This window comes from Triturus cristatus, chromosome 12 (assembly GCF_964204655.1).
Source record: "Triturus cristatus chromosome 12, aTriCri1.1, whole genome shotgun sequence".
Taxonomy (NCBI): domain Eukaryota; kingdom Metazoa; phylum Chordata; class Amphibia; order Caudata; family Salamandridae; genus Triturus; species Triturus cristatus.
The window spans coordinates 221,022,254-221,037,939 of NC_140595.1; the positions used below are offsets into that span (position 1 = coordinate 221,022,254).

Genomic DNA, 15,686 nt, shown 5'->3' on the forward strand with positions numbered 1-15,686 from the left:
ACTTTTATACAATAGGCATTACTGTGAAGCAAATGCAGGAGGCGTAACAATTGATAGTGAAGATAAAGCATACATACGTAGCAAAAGTGGGCGTAACTGGGTGTAACTAAAGAACGTCATCAGGTGTGATGTCATAATAGGGTGGTTCCATGAAAGAATTTCGCAATGTCAGCAGAAATACTTGGCAGAAATGCGCGCGCAGCAGCATGACGTGTGATTGACGTGCAACTAGGGGGTGAAGGGGACTTGACATTTAGCTCTACATGTGGCGACAGAAGTCTGGAGGGTCAAGTCAACCTAATCCCAAATCATATCTAACATCCTATGTTTAAAGAACTATGTTATCCAAAAGAGAGGTCTCTTAGAGTAGAATCTTATTCTATACTGACTATACTGACTGTTAGTGCGTGTACAAGCGTCTAAGTGTCTACACTAGATGCGAGGGCAGAAGTCTTCCATAATAATAGGGCTATGAATTACTTGCATAAAGACAGAGAAGCCGGGCCTTTGCTCGGTAGCTGGAAGAATGTTTACTTAAACTACTAGACAGGAATGCATTGGGCAGGGAGCGGAGCAGATAATTTCGAAGGTGAAATACAGTTTTTGGCAGGCAACAGGCTGATGTCAGGCATCGTGAGCCGCGCAGGGAATAAGACAAAGTTCATGGTCACAGATGCAGGCTCAGACTGGAGCTTTCAGAGGCAGAAGGCAAGAAAAGCTTGATGACAGAATCAGGGCCTACTTGCCTGGACTGTAAAATGGCATAAGTGAACCATATAAAGCCGGTGGCCTTTCATACTTAGGAATGGAATATCCGGCCTATTCATGGCGGATCTGAAAGAGGACATGTTGACGATGGACGCACATGTGTTTGCGTCTTCATAACTGGAACTGGAGGGAACATACATGTACTTGTGATTCATACATGAAACCGTTGGGGTCCAAGATAGGGGACATAACTGATCATAAAAATCCATATTTCCACAGTTCAAGCAGTCAGTCTGCAACAAACAAATGAGTCTTGGTGACCTCTGCAAAGGGGCACAAGGCACTTTCTGTGTTAGATAGCAGAGTCACCTCAAATGTGAAAAGTAGGGTAATACTGCAGGGGGAGTTCACCAGTGAAAGATGTGTCATGGTGAATTTCACTGCATTAGGGCCTAGCGGCTTTGGCACCTGCTATGCATATGCACACCTTGCTGGGGAACATGTAGCCTTTCATTCTTCAGACACCAATGCATAAACAACTGAGTTGTGTTTAAAAAATGTGTAGGTCCTTAGAATTATACATCCAGCCTGTGATTGGGTAATGACAACACTTTCCAAATTTTGTCAAGACACCATTCTCTTCGCACTATTACTGTCGCTGATACTTACAGTCCTAATTTTTAAATAATATATTTAGGACAATGACATGTTTCAGATAGAATACGCAACATGGTGATAAATGATAACAGCACAGCTGCTTAAAGCGATTGGTAAATTGCAAAATACTTGTTTAGGAAAAGGGACAGACACAATTAATACAAAACATGTTTATTTTATTCCTCATTGTATTTCTTTTTAATTATATTGGTGCTTTTTTCTGCGTTGACACACCCTTAGTTACATTTTATCTTGCATTTATCATGTGTCACAGGTAAATTTTAATCACGACGAAGCATAATTCCTTTAGGTTTTATGTTTTTACAAGTCAATGGACGATACCCTTTAATTCCATTATTTACAGCTAATCGCACTCGTCATACATTTAATAAGCACTTGCGTTGAGCAGTGCAGCGCGTGGTGGATAGTGCTCACTTTTTAAAACGTTTTGAGCGCTCCAGATGCTGTCCCTTTTCATGTCTAGTGTTACTATAGCTGCATTGCAACAACATTTAAGAGATGCAAACAAAAAACGTTTTCTTAAGACTTTTCTCTTTTTTTTTTTCCCTTCTTTTATTTTTTTCTTTCTTTTTTCCTTTTTTTTGTCCTCATACTCAACCCATTAGGAACCACCCAGGCTTTGGAGAGAAGAAAAAGAATAACACCGCCTCAGTTCACTGGATTTGTAAACTATATCTTAAGACAAGCTTACCGGTGCTTCTTTTACTCAGACAACAGCCAAAGGCAATATCCACTCTGGGGCCCATTGCTCGGCCTTAGAGGCGGTAGCAGCTCATCCATAACCTACATTTAGGAAGACTTTTCTCTTGTGTGTAGAGCTGGTAGAAACATGTCTGCCTCTAAAGGGAGGCAAAACTACGTGTACGGCAAGGAGAGGACTTTGCCTTGTCCATCCAGAATAAGTGAAGCAGACCAGGCACTGACGAGCGACGGCTGAAAGTAAACATTTTAACAAGCCAGTGTGCTTGGTTGTCATAGTTGCTCTGCAGCGCTTTAATGCCCTTAGGGTGCACGGACGAGGACGGCCAACAGAAACAACCCCTTAGTGAAATCGCCTCAGCTGAAACAGGCACCCAATGGAGGGACATATGAGAGGAATAGACCAATAGAAGGCCAGAATTGTGGATTGGCACAAGAAAAAAACAATGGCAATTGGTGGGTTTGCCCAGAGCTCATAGAAGAGGATACAACAGGTCGATCAGGCTCGACCTAAAAATAACAGCAATAGAGAGCTTTGGGTCAGCTTGCTTTCTGGACGTGCTGTTCACATTTTCGATCGACCCAAACAGCTTACGTAGAGAGGCAATAGGTCAGCCCCCTTTCCCCCACTGTTTCGCTAAAAATTGCATTCATATTTTGGATTAAGCCATATAAATTCATTCAGTGTTTCGCTTGCCAGGGCCAGCAGCGAGTCTTTACGTCATTGGGAAGAGAAGCAGTGGAGCCCTTATCTGGTGAAAATGTCTTGGCCTCCACACTCACAGAGGAAGGTAGCTCCAGTCCTGGCGTCACCAAGAGCTCACCCGTGTATCAATGAATTACATGGGACTGGCAAGGCTCCTACTGCACAACTCCACACAATGAAGAAGGAAGTCAGTCATCCCTGCACACCAGACAAGGAGCACACGTGATATATTGCAAATGTCCCAAAAATAAGAGAAGAGGCACAACAGTCCACACTCAGGCAAGACACTGATTACTGGGATAGTTTTGCTTTCTGGTGTATTCAGCGGTATTGCAATACATTTCAGTAGGCAAAGGTGCCAACTAGATATGGATTTAAATGACGGTTTACACATCTCAGTGGATAAGGGTAACTCATTTACTTTGAAGGTATTGCTAGGAGTGTCCATTTATCATTGGTTCACATTCTAAAGGATTTTAAGGTTTGTTGGCTAGTGGAAGGAATGCAGTAGCAGCCAGCACGGATCAGGAGTGGCGAGGCGGATGCGCATGGGGTGCGGTGGATGGAAAGGGTTATGTAAAAAGAAAAAAAAAACTTTTAAAACGTACCTTCTCAGCACTTTCCCGTACCTCTTCCTAGTCCCTTCTCTCTGGGGCCGGAACGCGAAGCAGCCAGGCTTCCTCCCCTCAGCCAATCACAACGCTGCCATGCAGCATTGTGATTGGTCTGAGCACTGTGGATCAGTGCTCAATTAGAGAATGGGGGCCTGGGCATGTTCTCCGTGCAGGATGTAATGCAGCTGCATAGAGAACATGTGAAATGTGCATGACTGTTTTGGACAACCCCAGAGGTCTGCCCAAATAGTAATTTTGCACTTGGAGGGGGCAAACCACTCCCCCCCTGCTCTAAGAGCAGCACAGCCCTGCCCCCGCAAATCTGCGCAGCAGGAACAAATACAATGATAATAACCTCGATTATTATCATTGCATGTGTTCTTTCTTTCATTGCAGCAGTGGGGCGATGCTCCTCCGCCTTAGCAGAGGAGCCGCCACTGAAGGAATGATAACAAACTTCGGCCCATATTTACAAATAAATCAGGCAACACAGCACAACAAGTGAAGCTGCTGTGCTCCGTGAATGGAGAGTGCAGAACAGCACCACACCTACAAAGAACTGGCACTGCTTCGCTCTTTTCCTGCGTTGGCATTCTTTATGCTGGCATGCACCAACATGAACACAGTTACACCACAGTGCACGGTTAGCTGAATTTTGCTTAGCTTAGTTTTTGAGCAGGAAGAGGTCCCTTACTTAATGCAGCAGACATGCAACGAGGAAAAAACGAGGAGAAATATAAATATTTCTACTCGTTACATTTAGAGTTTATATATTTAGTATTATAGGGACAATAAATTTACCTTTTCGTACAATCTTAAAATGATAGTATGCAGACCCACACAGGAATTAGAAAATACCCTCAGACTTGTGCTATATTCCTTCAGAAATTAATAACTCTTTCTGCTTTCCTGTGCAGACTGTTCTAATGATGTGGTAACAATAGAGAAGATTGGGGAGCGATACACATACCTAGCGGAATCACCTTCAAGATGGCATTCTTGGCGGCTAGTTCATTCAAGGTCTGAAAGATATAAGCAAGTAAAAGTTCATGTTGAAATGAAGTATAAATGTATGACAAGTTGGCATAAAAGTTATTTTTCTCTTTCTACCATACTTTACGACATTTCCTTAACTTTCTACTTTTTTCATTTTTGCTCTCAGACACAAAATGAATATTTTCTTTTTGTGAACCGCCTTCCAATAGTTTATTTTAAAAGAAACATGTTAACAGAGGGGAAAGCAGCCAATGCGTAGTTTAGAGGTGAGTGGCACTCAGTGCACAAGAACAGTATTTAAAAACACAGCTACCCAAACATGATGTTTACACATACAATACGATACCAATGTATAATTTAGTTACTAAACACAAATGCAATTTTAAAAAGATATTTATCCCTCTGTAATAAGATTTAAAAGCCAGCCAGTCAAAGATTCTTTATTCGACTAATAAAAGCCATAAAAGCACAAAGATACAAACAAATGTACCAGGAGCAGTTATTAAAACAAGACATTAAAGGACCATAAATACGTGATAGATATAATTTGCACATAGACCTTTTCCTAAAACCATATTCACAAAAAAAAGAATAAAGATATGACTCATTATTAAAAACAAATACCATTACAGTGCAGCATATAAAGTCATCAGGTGGAATGCTTATACATTTAATCAAATAACGTGCAAATTCAGCTGGACAGAAAGCGTCTTTCTCCTAATTCTTATAGCACCTGAGAAGAAGTTACATCTCCAAGGTAAACCATGGGCGAGGAAAGCATCTGCAGGTATAATAATGCTGGCCTTGCCTGGGCAAAATGACATGAGCACAATAGCAGAATAATGTATTTTTTCCTCAGAGAGACATACAGTTCACAAAATAAAAGTAAAGTGAAAAGTGTCCTGGTCGGAAAAGTTGTCACATGGACATGGCCTTGAATGCCCAGGCTTCAGAAAGCCTTTCAGAAAGGCTAGTAACCAGTGAATAAGATTGAATCTGAATCTGGTTAGCAAAAAGCAGTGATGAACGCTATTGACAGGTAGGGGTGCGCCTATGGGCATGGACTAAGGGTGATGTAATTTCTCACCGTGGGCTTAGAAGTCTCTACACCCTCTCTGTCCTCTTGCCGCCTAGCCAGAAACTGATGCTTAATCTTCCTGATGTCAATATGTCTTGAAGGTTTGGGGTTAGTGTACAAGTCGGAGCGGCCTAGTCCTCTCATCTGCTCTGATGTTGTACCTTAGCCATGGGATCAGCAAAGCCATGCAGATCGCTATGACAAGTTGATTTAAGGTGGAAACTGGGTACGACCAAATTCTTAGTCAGCATACTAAAGGCGTGACTGCAGTGTGATCCAAGATGTATCCCATGCCAAGCTCCTCATGCAACCCGAAGGTGGGGATGCAAGGGGAACAGCGAGCAGCCTGCGAAAAAAAATATTTTCCACCACTTGTAAGTCTTTCACATCCTTATACCCCCACTCATTGCATCCATAGGAGGTCATGGGAATACATTTTTCTCTATACACTGCAAGAACAGGCTTTGTTCCCAGTTTTTTTCCGAAGTTCATGGTAGCTCCCACTGCCCTTGCCAGTACGCTCTGTTTGTGGGCTCTTTGCACAACCCACGACCCATTCTCTTCAAACAAGACACCTGAGTAGGGAAAGGTTGGAACTTTAGCTAATTCTGCCCCATGCAGAAAAACGTACATCTAGCAGCCTCCTTTGTGCCGATTATTATAGTTCGTGATTTGGAGAAATTGGTTGCAAGGTCAAACAAGTCCATAAAATCTACAAAAGCAGCTAAAAGTTTTTGAAGGCCTACACCTATCCCGGCAAACAACACTGCATCATCTACATATAGAAGTGCAGGTATGAGTTTAGAGCCAGCTCTCGGGATGTCTTTACTGATTGCCGAGAGAATGTCCCCTAGCTTGTTAATATACAGCGTGAACAATAGGGGAGCCAGGATACACCCCAGCCTGACCCCTCTCTTGACATCCCAAGAAGCTGACACAACCATTCTCATTATATCTCACCACAGTCTTGGTCTTGTTAGGGGCAAAGTGTAGAAAAGCCACTAGGTCTAGCCCCAGATCCAGCTCTAGGAGAATCGGCCATAACTTGGATCTATTTAGGCAATCAAATGCCGATGTTAGGTCCATAAAGGCCATATGCAGGGATCCCTTCTTTGCTATTGTATATTTCCCACCAACAAATGTAGATTAATGCACTGATCTAGTGTCCCTTTCCCTGCCTAAAGCCGTACTATAGGTCTGAAATAATCTTGAACTTATCTAGCCAGGAGGTTAACCGATCTAAGACCACTTTCCCCATAATTTTTGCAGCCAAATCTAAGAAAGAAATTGGTTGGTAACATGCTGGATTATACCTCAATCCTTTTTATAAATGGGTATAATAATGGCCATTAACCAGCAAGAGGGGTGTTCACCAGAACAGGCCAGATTAAATACTCCATCGACCTGTTCAAGGGGGAAAACAGTGTAAGCATTGTTTTTTGCCCCTCTACTGGGCTGGCAGTCTGAAGAACTTGACCACTGCCAAACACAGCTGGCATATGTTCAAATTCAACTGCCGATCACTCCTGTGCCACAAGTTGGAACTCTTCATCTTCCTAGAGTAAAAGAAACCAGGAGTGGTCTTCCTGACGGAAACCTGGTTCCACATGGAGTCAGGAATTGATCTTGCACAGGCCTTGCCCCCTGACTACTATATCTATCGCAAAGACCGAGAAAACAAGATGGGCAGGGGGATTGGCATAATCCTCAATGGAGATTTTAGATGCCTCGTTGAACCCCTTCAGCTCCCCAACTGTGAAAGCATGACCTTCCCCATCTCACTGTACCCACCATTTACCTTCTCAGGAGGTCTCCTTTTCCGGCCCCCACTCCCCCATGTGGAAAATTTCTGGATACTCTTCTCGAACTAATCGCTAATCTAGCTGGTATTAAATCCATCTCCCCATATTGGAAGATCTTAACTTCCATATGGAAGAGCCTGCCAGCCCCCATGCATCTAGGCTCATGCAGGATCTCTCTGATATTCAACTCTCCCAAATAGTATCGGGACCCACATATGAAAAGGGCCATCTACTAGACCCCATCTTTTTTAAGGATCCCCTCCTAAAACCACAAAATCTGTTTCCAGTAATTTGGTCAGATCACTTTATGATCCCCTTTGTCCTGGAACAACCATGCTCATCCCCACCACCCAGACCAACTACTTGGAAAGATCGCAGCTGGTCTAAACTATATAGCGAGGCTTGGATACAGACTCTCAGTAATACTAGACCTGTCCTGGTCTCTGACCCATCAGTAGCAAGTGAGAAAATCTATCAGAGAATCAAACACTCACTCAAGCAAGTGATTCTGATAAAAACTCACACCAGACCTGCTAAAACAAATCCGCACCCTAGTACCACCAATTTCCAGCTACTGAAGCAAGATTGTAAAGATGCCCCCCAATAGTTCGACTCTCAAACCTCAGTGTCCCAGTGCAACTACCTAGCAAGATTATTCCCCCCAAAAAAACAATGACATTTGCCTATCATGCCAAGAGCCGCACATAGACACAAATCTCAGGCTCTACAGAGACAGGTAGGAAAGTAGGAACTACATCCTTATGGAATTCCCCACCTTGATACTACATAGCCTCTCTGCCACCTTCATGAAAGTCAAGTCAGGATCTCTGTTTGACCCTGCTCCTCTACAAATTCTAGCTAAAGCAGCACAACGCATATTGCCCACTTTACTAGAAATGCTAAACCTCTCCTTAGCCAAAGGAACAGTACCTGTGGTGCAGAAACACACCACGGTAAAAGCACGACTATAACAAATCCAATCTGGATCCGCTTCATCCAGGTAATGTTAGACCAATATCATTAGTCCCTAGATTGAGTAAAGTGTTGGAAAAGGATGTCAATCAGTCCCTCACATAATTTCTAGAAAACCGTAACCTCCTGCACCCTACTCAGACAGGATTCTGACCTAAACATGGTACAGAGACCGCTCTCCTGGCAGTAGTAAAAGAAACTAAAAAGCTGCTCGACCAAGGAGGCTCGACTGTTATCCTCTGGTTGGCACAGCCTTTGACACTGTAAACCACAATACTCTCGTCAACAGAATCCACAGTGCGGGAGTCTTAGGAAGAGCCCTTACCTGGCTCAACTCCTTCCTAGGGGACAGGACCTTCCAGGTTTTTTGGGTGCTGCACCTCGGATACTTTCCCACTAAAATATAGAGTACCATAGGGCTCATCCCTGAGTCCAACACTATTTAACCTGTACATGCGTCCACTGGCAGACGTTGTTCTACCTTTGGGATCTCCATAATCTCATACGCCAATGACACACAGCGGGTCTTTTCTCTCACTGACAGTCAAGACCCCGTCCCCCTCCTTAGGCCCGTGCCTTAAGAAAGTAGCCAAATGGATGAACAGCTCCTGCCTCAAACTAAATGGGGCTAAAAAAGAGCTCATGGTCCTTGGCAATAATTCCAATCCCTATATGAACCTGGGCACCCTTTCCACTGCCAAGATGGCTATATAGAGTCTGGGGGTATGGCTGGACAAAGCATTGGCCATGGATACCCAAGGAATAAAGCTAGTGGCAACCTGTCAAGGCATCATCAGGATGCGCCAGAAAATTCTACACTTTCCCCCATTATCTTCAAAAGAATAGTGGTCAAGGCACTCATTTTCTCCCACCTATACTACGGAAACTCTCTTCACTTGGGAGCACCAAAAATCACAATAAGAAAACTGCAGGAGGTACAGAACTCTGCAGCTCAGATTCTGCACAATATTCCTAGGTACAACTCAGCCAGGTAAGCCTTGATATCCCTCCACAGGCTCCCAGTTGCAGAGAGGATCAAATTTAAATCCCTTTGTAAGGCTCACAGGGCATTCCTAGATAAAGGCCCCAAGATCTCCGTATGCCTGGTTTCCTCCTACACCATGAATAGAACCCTGCGACCCACCAATGCCCATTGGGCGGTGGTCCCTACCTTTAGAAAGGCGAGAAGTGGCGGGTGGTCCTGTGGACACAACGCAGCCAAACTATGGAACTCCCCCCTTCTCCCTGGTGATAGCAGACAAGGATCTACCATTCTGTAAACTCTTAAAAACCTGGCCATTTGAGAAGAGCACCCTGTCAATCAAGCATTTGTAGAGCGCGCTACTCACCCATGAGGGTCTCAAGGAGCTGGGGCGGGGGGATGAAGCAGCTACTGATCGAACAGGCAGGTCTTGAGGAGTCTCCTGAAGGTCAGCAGGTCCTGGGTCTGTCTCAGGTGGGTGGGGAGGGAGTTCCATGTCTTGGCGGCGAGGTGGGAGAATGATTTGCCGCTGGTGGTCGTTCGGTGGATGCGTGGGATGGTGGTGAGGGCGAGGTCAGCGGAGCGAAGCTGTCGATTCGGGGTGTAGAAGATGAGTCGTTCGTTGAGGTATGCTGGTCCGGTGTTGTGGAGTGCTTTGTGAGAGTGTTGAAGAGCTCCGTGCTGTTGTGTGTGCTGTTGTTAATGCGTTCCTTGAAGGAGGTTCTTTTGGCAGATCGGATGAGTTGGTGGTGCTTGCGTCTGGCGTTCATGAGGGCTACGTCGTTGTCTGGTGTCTGGTCTTGGCGCCACTGCTTCTCGAGTCTTCAGCAGGTTTGCTTGGAATTCTGGAGGTCAGTGTTGAACCAGATGGCTCCCATGTCGGTGTGCCTGTTTGAGGGTTTCCTGATCGGGGCGCGTGTGTTGGCGCAGTCGTCCATCCATTGTCTTAAGTTGTGGGCCGCTACGTTGGTGGCCGAGGGCTCGGATGGAGGGTCTCGGATGAGGGTGGTGAGGAGCTGGTCTTCGGTGACTTTGTTCCAGCTGCGGTGTGGGATTCATCGCTGTTGGTTGTGCGTGGTGTGTTTCTCAAAGGAGATGTGGATGCAGTGGTGCTCGGTCCAGTGGAGTTCGGTCGTGTGGCTGAAGGTGACGTGGTTGCTGGAGGAGAAGATGGGATCGAGCGTGTGTCCGGCGGAGTGGGTGGGTGACGTGATGAGTTGTTTGAGTCCTAGGTTGGCGAGGTTGTCGAGCAGTGTTGTGGAGTTGCTGTAGTTGGCGTCCTCGAGGTGGGAGTTTAGGTCTCCGAGGAGGATGTAGTCTGTGGAGGCGAGGGCGTGCGTGCTGATGAGGTCGGCGATGGAGTCGCTGAACTGTGGTCGGGGTCCCGGGGGTCTGTAGACAAGGGTTCCTCTGAGGGTGGTGCTGTGATCGACTTGGATCTGGAAGAGGGAGTCTTCGGTGTTGGTTGAAATTCTGATGGTGTTCCTGTGGACGATGGCGATTCCCCCTCCTGGTTTGTTGTTTCGGTCCCTGCATGTGATCTTGTATCCGTCCGGGATGGCAATGGCTATGTCGGGCGCCAAGGAGGCGTTCTTCCAGGTCTCCGTCAGGAAGGCGATGTCCAGGGAGGATGAGTCAAGAAGGTCCCAGAGGTCGACGGCATGCTTGTGGACTGAGCGGGTGTTGAGTAGTATGCATCTGAGATGGTTGTGGCCTGCCCTGGTGGGGCGGGCGGGGCGTACCAGTGTTCGTTGTCTGGTGAAGCTGCAGTTCCGGCAGGTGAAGGGTCCGTGAGTGTGCTTCGGGGTGGCCTGGAAGCAGGTGGAAGATCGGCCGGCGTTGAGTGCGTGGAGGGTGTTGGCGTCGTAGTGGAGTCGGGTGTCCTAGTGCTCGTGGGGGCCAGGGGGTCTGGCGCTGGGCGCGGTCCCGGTGCGGACGAGCGCTGACGGGCTTGCCTTCGGTGCACCAGCGGCGCGACAGCGCAGCGGTCGCCATATGAAGAGGAGGGGGGCGGAAGCTGAGGTCAGGAGGTGGGAGCGGGGCTGAGTGGGGGGTGGAGCCCAGGGGCAGCAGCGGCGGAAGAATCTGGGCAGAGATAACAACAACAGCGCACAGTAAAAGAGAAAACAAATTAAAACAAATACAGCTACTGAATTACAGGCACGCAGGAGGGCAACAATGAGGGACAGGGGGAGATTATCCCTAAAACGGATAAAGAATGGCAAGGAGGAACTGTTGCAGAGGACGGGCTGCTGGCACGAACCCAGGGCACTGAGCAGGAACTGGAGACTGGAGAGTGGCAGTAGGCGGAAGCTGCTGGGGAGAGTGCTGGCCTTGAAACCAGGTCAAGGTTTCACACGCGCTCCCCCGCAGCGTTCGCCATATGAAGGGGAGGGGGGCGGGAGCAGAGGTTGGGAGGTGGGAGCGGGGCTGAGTGGGGGGCAGGGCCACCAGGGCAGCAGCGACGGGAGAATCTGGGCAGAGATAACAACAACAGCGCACAGTAAAAGAGAAAACAAATGAAAACAAAGACAGCTACTGAATTACAGGCATGCAGGAGGGCAACAATGAGGGACGGGGGGATTACCCCTTAAACGGACGAGGATTGGCGAGGAGGAACTGCGGCGCAGGACGGGCTGCTGGCTTGAACCCGGTGCACTGAGCAGGAACTGGAGAATGGCGAGCAGCAGTAGGCAGAAGCTGCTAGGGAGAGTGCTGGCCTTGAAACCAGGTCAAGGTTTTACACATGCTCCCCCGCAGCGGGACCCTATAAATCTATAAACCTATAAATCTCTCTGGTTAGTCTATGTTGCACTACTAGCGCTGGAATGCCCACGGGTAACGATGCGTTCTACAAATGCTACATAGAATAGAATGGAACATTCTTTCCCAGGTACCCCTCCCATTTGATTGGGATGTGGCTATTGGCTTCCCCCTTAGTCATTTTTGGATTTTAGTATCCTTTGACTTTTTATGCTTGTACCCATCTTTTCCCTTGGGGGGCCCTGTCCTCTTTTCTTATTTTCACCCACTTGGGACTTTAAGAGCACCCTAGTACATCCCCATTCATTAGCTATCTTCCCCAGCTCTTTAGGGCTAGAAAGCTAGCTTAGAATCTACCAGATGCTGGCACAACTTCTCTGAAGAACAATTTGGAAGTATGTGTTCCTTAACCACCAAATAATAGAGTGCCTCATAAGTATCCACCATGTTACCCTTTATCCAGAGGCATATACAAAGTCCACCCATGTCTGTGTTCACCCCTTTTGTGTGTTCCTGAACTTTTGTCTGTACTGCTCTGGGTTAGACCAAATAGCTCAGTGAGTGCCTCCTTCATGTGTGTGTATAACTGCCATCTCATTTCTAGTGTCAGCAGAGTATCTTTCCCTATTGTTGGAATCAGTTCCCACAATAAGAGTTCTCTCCTAGGAAGCCAACGAGTTATCTATGTAATCCCCCTCAACAAACTTAGGAACAATACCCTTGGCCAAACTAGAATAATAGGCACCGCCTACATTCTCCTCTGTTTATTTGTTGCTGTCACCATGTCTTTCGGCTTTCAGACCCAGCTTTACCCTTTTCTCCTCAGGTGCCAATTTCCTTTCTTACAGAGATAGCTTCCTCTCCTGGACCTCAAGAGGTTAAGCTGCGCTTCTACATCGTTAAGTCTCCTTAATGAATTGGAGCTCTTTTCACTTCTAGATGTGGAGTTATGCCTTAATCAAACTATAGGGGTCAAACTCTCATTGCCACCTCTGTGTCAAAGAGTTCTATGCAATCTTCTTCATCCGCAATGTCAGGGGTGATCTCGTCTGCTAGTTGGGCCTTGGCTCTCCTTGCCTCCTCCCAGGCCTTGAGGGTTTTGCGGGTCCTGTTTCTTAGCAGTGATCCCTGGGCTTATTTTTCTAGCCATACATGGTCCCCGTAAATCATTGACCTTCAGTCAGGATGGCCAAGTCGACTTCCATATTTTCCATCTTTGAAGACTTTGCAAAACGTTTTGCAACTTTGTGGAGTCTTGTTTTAGCTTTAGGAAATTGGTGCCTTGGATATACAGAACTTGTGACTGCTAACTTATTATTCACATAGTGGTGCCGCTGTGTTTTTTGTCCATCAGTAAACACCGTTGGGTCGCTGTTCAGTGCATGCTTGTCTTGCTGCTTTACTTATGCCACCCCAAACCGGCAACATCGCTCCTTAAGTGCATGTGAAAATGAGAGCGCACGGACCTGCTGAGGTGCAGTGAGGCGTCTTCGTGGCCAGAGCAGGCCACTATATCTCTGGCTTGGCTTGTGGTGAAATACAGCACTGCACCTCAGCAGGTCCGTGTGTGCTCTCATTTTCACGCGCACTTAAGGAGCGATGTTGCCGGTTTGGATGATGGAACCAACATGCATTAGAGAACATGTCCTGGTGGGCAGGACTATATAAACTAAAACGCAGGTGCGAGACATTTTGCAAACCTGTATTTCACCACAAGCCAAGCCAGAGATCAAGGGAACAATCCTGAAACGCATATGGCAAGTTGGCAGATATCGCGCTGGAAGGACATGAATGTTTGTGCTGCTGCCTGCCAAACAAATAAAGGTGAATCAAGACATCGCATGTGGCGTCTTTACTGTTGAGCAGTTTTCGTTTGCATATATATATATATATATATATATATATATATATATATATATATATATATATTTTTTTTATTTTACACACAAATGTCCCGCACGGAAGGAGCACCTTTCCAGCCGGTGCACACGTCGAGATCAGGACATAATCTCGATATTAATTTTCCCACAATTGAAGAAAGACGCGGCACTCCTCTCGATAGTGAAGATGTTGTTTTAATCTCAGGTAGTAACCCTACGCGTTTCGAACCGGAGTTCCTGGTCACGGTAGACTGTTACAGTGGTCCCTTTTCCCTTTCTCGGTTTTATACATTTACTACAGAGTGCCATTTATATTGCATTGTGGGTGATGTAGTGAGCATATTTCAAAATGTGCGGAATTAACATCATTCCTTACTTAAAAGTGATACTTTTTACAGATGAAGTTGGTGTATTTTCTTCAATGTTTATCTAAATGTGTGGATTCAATTGCTAAGTGCAAGAACACCTACAATGCAAATAATTAGTTTGTTTATATACAAATGATATTTCATTGCAAATGGCACAGGTTTGGGGCTAAGTGCCCATGAGTGTAGCGAAGTCTGCTATTATATGTGTCTGTATGGATACAGAGCTACCTGTTAACAACAAATTGGTGTACAGTTTGATGAGAGATTTGTTAATATTCCATCATATGTGTGTGATGCTACAACGAGATTTTTTGATGATACAGTTCTAGCCGAATGTTACTGTTCTTAGACAATTATGGTGAGGTTGTAAATAACACCAGTGGTTGTTAAGGTCTATAAATGTACATAAAGTTCCTCGTCCCCATTGAGGCCCCACGGCTGTTTCGTTTTGAACCTCATTATTAGGCGTGATTCAAGTCTGCGTAATTTTTGGGTGCGATTGCCACCTCGTTCACTTAGGGGTACTGTGATCAGTCCCGAGTACTTTATGTCCAACCATGATTTTCCCACATGTGTTGACATGTGTCTGGCTATTGCATATGCCGTGTCTTGGTTCTGAATGGCACGCACATGTTCCAATATGCGCTTCTTGAGGGGGCACGTTGTGCTACCAATGTACTGTTTTCCACAGAAGCATTGGAGAAGATATACTACAAAAGTGGATTCACATGTGATAGTCTCTCTTATCTGGAAATTCTTACCAGCCGGATCATTGATGTTTTTAAGATTTTTTCCAATTTTACAGGCTTTGCAGGAGAGACATTTGGTGAAGCCCTTCGATCTTGATTGTAGCCAGCTTTCAGGTTTTGTGGCTACAAAATGGCTTCGTACCAGGTGATCCGAGAGGTTAGGCGCTCTTTTGTACGATATCTGTGGATGTTCTCCTATAGACATACCAATGTCAGGATCTTTCTGTAGTATGTTCCAATATTTGTTAAGTATTTTCCTGATCATAGGGGTTTCTTTACTGTAGGTGAGTATCAAACGTGTTTGGTTGTCTTCTGTTAATCCTTTTGTCTCATTTGATTTCTCACAATTGGTTAGCAATTCCATTCTGTTTTTGTTCTTCATTTTCAATTCCCCTCTTGCAATGTCAGCATGACTGTATCCTCGTTGTAAAAATCTGATTTTTGTTTCCTCACATTTTTTTACCATCTCCTGCTCTTCTGAACAGTTTCTCTTCATGCGTAGTAACTCTCCGTAAGGTATGCTTTTCCTTAATGAGCGTGGATGGAAGCTTTCGCCATGCAGGAGACTGTTAGTCGCTGTTTTTTTCCTGTGTACTGTTGTTTGTAAACGCCCATTTTTGATGTAGACCTTGGTGTCTAAGAAGTCAATTTCCTTAGGGCTCAGGTTGTATGTGAAACTGAGTCCCACGTT

General features: G+C 45.7%; 1 protein-coding gene across 5 annotated transcripts in view; it reads right to left on the bottom strand.

Moving 5' to 3' along the window:
• Positions 1-15,686, bottom strand: part of LOC146775743 (uncharacterized) — a 328,795-nt gene that overhangs the window by 278,369 nt on the left and 34,740 nt on the right. For all 5 annotated transcript variants that reach the window (XM_085637383.1, XM_085637382.1, XM_085637380.1 and 2 more), the window contains exon 2: positions 4,376-4,427. In XM_085637383.1, coding sequence (XP_085493509.1) covers positions 4,376-4,427 — 52 coding nt within the window. The remainder of the gene's footprint in view (positions 1-4,375; positions 4,428-15,686) is intronic.